Source organism: Echiichthys vipera (genome assembly GCF_963691815.1).
Source record: "Echiichthys vipera genome assembly, chromosome: 1".
Lineage (NCBI taxonomy): Eukaryota > Metazoa > Chordata > Actinopteri > Perciformes > Trachinidae > Echiichthys > Echiichthys vipera.
Window position 1 is genome coordinate 34,780,958 of NC_139826.1, and position 6,593 is coordinate 34,787,550.

At 40.4% G+C, this 6,593-nt stretch overlaps 1 protein-coding gene across 1 annotated transcript; it reads right to left on the reverse strand.

The window, feature by feature from the left end:
* Nucleotides 1–4,650: 4,650 nt before the first annotated feature.
* cdkn1ca (cyclin dependent kinase inhibitor 1Ca) lies at nucleotides 4,651–5,315 on the reverse strand (the record flags this gene model as incomplete). The annotated part of the gene is made up of 2 exons (XM_083920510.1): nucleotides 4,651–4,754; nucleotides 4,889–5,315. The coding sequence occupies 2 exons, from the start codon at nucleotides 5,313–5,315 to the stop codon at nucleotides 4,651–4,653; spliced, it is 531 nt and encodes a 176-aa protein (XP_083776636.1).
* Nucleotides 5,316–6,593: the final 1,278 nt, after the last annotated feature.

The window sequence follows — 6,593 nt, forward strand, 5'->3', positions numbered from 1 at the left end:
TGCTTCGCCTCCAACGCCACCGCAGCTGGTCCCAACCGTCCCCTCAGCGGCACCGCCAGTCAGGATGAGAGCTGCTGAAACCTGGAACTAAAAGGTCTCAAGGTTTTTCTCTTTTTAGTATAATTCATGAAATGTACTCAGATCAAATGCTGTTTTTACTCTTATCTATCTACTTGTCTGTCTGTCCGCGCACACACACACCGGCACACTGGTCAAATTTAAGTTTAAGGGTATTCTTTAAGACCTAATTATGACTTTTTGACATCTGTTTTATGAAATGTATTACTGATTAACAAAAATATATATATATATATATATTCTAGGTATAATTTCTTTGACAACAGCTTGTGCATTGGCAGAAAAATTAGAGCTAACTAAGATTAACTGCAGTAACTAAACTCTGTTTTAGTAATTCCTGAGCTCTTTCCGCCACAGAGCTACAGTAGTCCAAGTGACTTTATTGGATTTTTCCCAGGGTGTTGTCTGTAATGAAAACATTTAGAAGAGCTGACATCTGGACACTTAATCAATTCATGATGCAGAAAAACTCCCCCCCCTGCTAGCTAAACTCTAATCTCTATGAACAGGTTCTGCACATGAATGTTTAATCTGTAGGTAACGGGACAAGATTGGGTATAGTGGAAGTTTCTGTTTGTAGCGTGAGTGGTATTTACCGACACTTTGAGCGCGCTGACCTTAAACCGCTGCTAAGAAGAGGAAGTCTTGGCCCCGGATCTCCACTGGCTACACCGGAAAGCCTGAAATATAAGCCCTTGCCTGAAGAGGCTAAATCGCCATCAGACCAGTAGCTAAACTCTTGCAATGTAATTAGCTTAGCGTCTGTCATCACCTGTCAGTCAGGAAGTCAGGAAGGCATTGTAATTTTTTCTTGATTTGTTGAACAGTTTGCCAAATAATAGAAAAATGTAAGGCCTTTGTTTCTCACCTTCCCTGCCTCCATTATTACTCTTGGCCTTTGTTTAGCTATCTATCAGCGGCTGCTTTGCTGAATGTTGGCACCGTGATATTAACGTGAAACATCTCATCACATCCATACGTGAAGGAGAAACATTGTCATTATTGACATCCATGCACTTCAGCATATTAGTTTAATACGCGTCAAATGCAAAGTCTTCTGCATATTTTTTTTTTTTTTTTCATTTATTTAGTACAATTTTAAAAAATTAACAAATACTGACAAAGGATACAAATAACACCCAGTGCAGGAAGAGTCAGAAAACCCAGTGGGCTTATTTGAAGCCTCCACCTAAATAATGTTAAAATTTCACAATATTATAAGGAAACACAAAATTAACATTAAAAAAATAAAAACTACATAAAGTAATAACAAGTTAATAGTAACAAATTATATATATTAACAAAAAAAATAACAGTATCAGTATAGAAAAGAAAGAAAGTGAAGCAAAGAAAGTATAAGTATATAATATGTATGTGTATGTGTTTCCCTGTAAACCCCCCCCCCCCCCCCGCCTCTTATTTTTTACTTGAAATCTACGCAGGTTAATGCCAAATACATATATTTGTCCCTGCCACAGCATCATGTACTGTGATTCAATATGCTGTATTTACATTTGAATACTTAACTCGAAAGGGTTCAGTTTTATCAAATGCTGTTTTCACTTTTTTCACTTTTTGTCTTTGCAATGTTTAGAAAGTTTATTCCTCTGTAGCAATAAAATATTGTAGTAATTAATATTACCAAGTGTCTGTGTTTTGTTGGAAGCCTTAAGGGGGGATCTCTGACAAAAACAAACGAGTATATCTAAGATTATTTTCCTTACCAGAGGCGGTTTGATAGAAGCACAATGTTTTCACATTTTCGTTTCTTCCTCTGTCATCAATCAAATGTTGAGATGCTTCACTCGTGAGTTCAAGAGATTCAAGTTAGTATTTCCTTAATAACCGTGGATCACTTGTGCCGGCAGCAGAATTTTCTTTTTTGTAATGGGCTGGGGTTGTGTATGTCCTCGCTGACTTATAAAAATGTTTAAAAGCATGGCTAAAAGCATGCTCTTTAAATGGGTGACCTTTGGGGAGCAGATGGTGACCTTTTCCCTGCTGGCCATCCATGGGGTGTCCAGGCATTCCTTCACACAAGTGGCCGTGTGGAGAAAAGCCCCAAGTGACCATCTGCCTCTGGTGTCCACAACAATGGGCCCTACCCTCCGAAAGTGTGCTGAGGGTGGTTGGCCTTTGTGCTAACCAGGAGGCGGGGGAGGGCAGAGTTTCACTCCAGGGAAAGTGTGGAGGTTTTAAAAAGACCCCCACCCACCCACCCACCCCCCACCAGGAAATGTGTAAAAAGTACAACAGTAATATACAAACAGAAGCAAGCCAACTAACCGCTTTGGTTAAGAATATAGTTAAACATAATATTTGCATCTAAGGCTACAGTTAATTAAAAATCTATTTGCTGAATCATCAGCATGAAAGTTAATCCACCAAAGTTTTGGACTTGTAAATCCTAACAAATGCCGCCCTTGCAGTTTTCTAAATTAGCCTCTTCTTATTTGAGCAATTTGATCAAATCCTGAGTCGCCACAATCGTGCAGCTGAATACAATTCAACCTGCAATTTACAACATAAGTCTTATTTCAGTGTGTGATATTCACAGTGTGAACATACAAAGCACATCCATAATACATTCAGCAACATCGCTGTATTAATTGACACAATCACAAGTGGAAGCTTCATTCACTGATGATGAACTGAGCAGCTTGTAGCGACGTCTTTAAGGGAATTGAATTAAGGTATTGGGAGGAGCCGTTTGGACTCATGGGAGAGTTTGATTATTGATCTCTTGTCTGGTAACATGAATCCATTGAAGCAGAATGTAAGATCGTCTGTTGCTCTTGCAGAAATCACACACTTAACATTGGCTGTCCTTGGCATTTAGGCGTTAAATAATGTAAACGAGATGTTTGCTTCTTCTTTTATGCTTGAACATGGTCCCTTTGCTGCAGTGGCATACAAGTAAACACGAGCCAAAGTGGAAACAAACATTAGTGGGATTGGCTTTGGGCGCATGTCAACGTTAATGGCTGCTTTGGCTATGAAAAGGAACAGGAGTGAAAAGAGAAAAGTGGAGGGAAGACCTGGGGGGTCGAGGAGCTCCAAAGGCAGATTTGCAGGTGAAATGGATGGCACACTCTGCTTTGTGGCCATTGTCCTGCTCTGTGGCCAGATGGCCTCTTGAAATTCTTTAGAGCAGAAACCCCAACGCTGTGGGAGTGAATACACCCCTGTGGGATTTGGCCTCTCTAATGGGCTAATTTGGCAGTTACAGCTCATATTAACGGATACAATTTCAAGCTTGACACCACAGTACTTATGAGTTTGATTATGAAACGTCTCATAATACACCCCAGAAAATGCAATTACTCGAAAACGTCTTTCTTTCTTTCTTTCTTTTTGCCAAACTTGCAACTTAAAAGGATTTTCCTACGACTTTAGAGGCAAACTTATTATCATTAGCTTACCCATCTGTGGCTGTTACAAAGTCAGTATAAAACCAAGGATGTACTTTTGTGTTATGCTGCTGCAGTCACATTGAAAATCGAATGAATAGGAAAATTCTGTAAAGTGGTAGTCACCCAAATGATGAACACAGTTAATACTTTTAAAACCTTAAGCTGCATCTAAAACTGCAAAACATTTTAGGAAAAAAATAACAACTATTCGTGGGCTTAGAAGGTTCAAACTCTGTCGGCTAAAGCGTAAATGATTTCTTCCGAAGATATTTGCTTCAGGCAAACTGTTACAATGCAAAAGATACATGTTATTGCACATAAACACACACTAGTTTGGATATTAAAATCATTCTTTTGCACCCTGAACTATCTACAGTCCTTCAGGGTCCACTCTAAAGCTCTAAACAGAAGAATAAGTCCTGCTGGAGTGTAGTATGTGAGGCATTATTGTTCAGAGAACTGATGTCAAACCTAAGTTTTCTGGACTATTTTGTGAGGGAACAAAATTAGGATGCTGTGACTTAATACAGCGGTTTAATGTGTTGGATGCAAAATGAATAAATTAGTAATAACCAACAAATTAATTTGGTCTACAGATTTTTTTTGTCTGTAGTTGAAAAAATTGAATGTACTCAATTATCTCATAAGGAAAGTTTCTCCAAGGAGACACAAGAAAGCATAATAACCACTTAGTGTCACTGATAAAGCAGTTTATTAAAAATCACAATACTTGCAGGCATTCACAATCTCTGTTAATTTAGGTAAACGGGGCAAGAACAAAACAGTTACATTACACAGTAGTGAACAGGAGCAGCTCATATTACAGAAATCCACCGACAAGATTGGAAAAGAGCAAACGAAAACTCACTCATTTCAGTGTTCTTGGTCACATAACAATAACACAGATACACATGGAAACAAAACATACATAAATGAACATATTGTATAAGAAAAAAATGCAAAGACATTAAATAAAAGTCCATAAATACAATAAATAACAGAAAGTGGTTTAAATTAACCCCAGCTCACGGGTGCTAAAAATGAGCTATAGAATAAAATAAAGGGAAATAAAATTAAATAACTTCAAATAAAAATACTTTGGTGCAGTAAACAGGCCTTGGTCCGGTCCAATATAAATAGTCCCTTTTCAGCAGCAGGTTCACCTTATTGTTTTGCACAGAGCTGCTTCACTGGAGCTTGTGTGGAAAGGATTCAGGATGCTCTTGGTTTCTATTGTTGTCCTCCTCCTCTTTGCAAAGAAATCTGCCAGGGAAAGCAAAAAGAAAAAAGTTGTTTATCCCCATAACACATCCACCATTACACCTGACTCCACGTGTTTTACAGCATGAACTAAATAAAACATTATTATGGATCTTTAAGATCTTTTTGTTCCTCACCTGTAATCCGTGCGTTGTTCCGGGGCTTTGTTGCCGGCTTTGAGAGAGACCTCTTCCTCCGGACGGGCGTCACTTCGGCGGGACATTTGTCCTGTGTGTTGGAGATGCTGGAGCAGTTCTCCTGGTCGGTCCGTGCGCTCTCTTCACGGTCGCTCAGTCGGTCATCTTCCTCGGTGTGTGAAGCGCAGCCGTCGTCCCTCAGCTGTGCGGACTCTTGATAGACGGCGGCAGCGCAGTGTGCGGGTATTTCCTCCCACTGAAACCTGCCAGAGAGCGGCGTTTCAGTCTGGAAGTTAAAGTTCCAGCGGCGGCTGTCCTCCTCGGTGATCTCCTTCAGCTTCAGCGTCAGGTCCCGGCGCAGCTGCTCGTGGTCCACCGGGCCAAACAAACTTCTGCGGACCGACTCTGTGCGCCCGATGGGGTTCATCCTTCAGATGGTTCCGGTGGAGTTTCGGTGGGAAAAAGTTGTGTTGTTTGAGGGGAAGCTGCTGTTTCTGTGTCCCCCTGGTCTGCTCTGGTCATCACTTTACTGCAGGGGGGATTTAAAGGCTGCAGGGCGCACGCTGTTGTGTTTGTACACAATGAGCAGAGGCTGCTGATTGGCTGCGGCTCCCTGAATTGGCGGATAAGTGGAGGGGGCGCATCTATCCATTGTGCGGTGAAGACCACTGAGACCATGAATACAAATGTTTCCTATTTTCATGTTGTGATGAAGTCGATCTGTCCTACTTTGCATTTGCATGATTGCAAACTGTCCGCAAGAACAAAACACTCCTGAAAACCTCAGTGTTGGTGTCCACATTTCTGTTTATGGGCATGTATTTGTTTATTTTTGCCTGAATGAAAGGACATCAACATGCAGCAGCGCAGTTTAGCCACAATGGAGTTAATTAGTGGCCGCTGCAGGCTTTTGTGCCTGAAGGCCATAGAGACCAAAGTCTTCTCACCAAGATGAGATAGAAAAGTAAGTGTGTAGTCTACAAATGAAATCAAGAGGTGAGATTTAGTCATTTAAATTACAGGTCAAAACTATACAGTAATTAGGAAGGCATGGCTTTAATTGCTTTTTTTGCCCATTAAAATAAGATTTCCCCACAGCTTAGAGCGGCTCTAATTTCTGCAACTGCTCTCAAAACACAAATCAAATTTCCGACTACACTATATATGTTAATTCAATTATAGTTTCTACTTGATTAAAGTTTTTTTTTTAACTTTTTCTGTGTGAACAAGGCCCTATTCTCTCACACACAGTTAAACATCTTCACAGGGCCCTTCTGTTGTGTAGCAAATAGTGTGAATAGTTTACATAGTTGGCAATATGAGCCAGAACCAATTCAATTCAATTCAGTTTATTTATAGTGCCAAATCATAACAAAAGCTATCTCAGGACACTTTACAAACTAGGTAAAGACCACACTCTATGACTTATTTATGATAAACATAGACCCAACAATTCCCCCGTAGATCACGGTGGCAACGAAAACCTTCCCTATAACAGGCAGGAACGTCAGACAGACCCCATTCTGGGGACCAGGGCCTGATCATAGTCCCACAGGCCCCTGGGCACATCTATTTTAGAGGGTCCCCCGCGTGGATCCTGCTAATTGTGCCCCTTAACAAATAACGTGATTCTCGTCTCATTCTATTTATTCTAAAGTATATTATTGCAGTGTTTGGCCTTATAACAGGTTGGTAGCTTAGATAA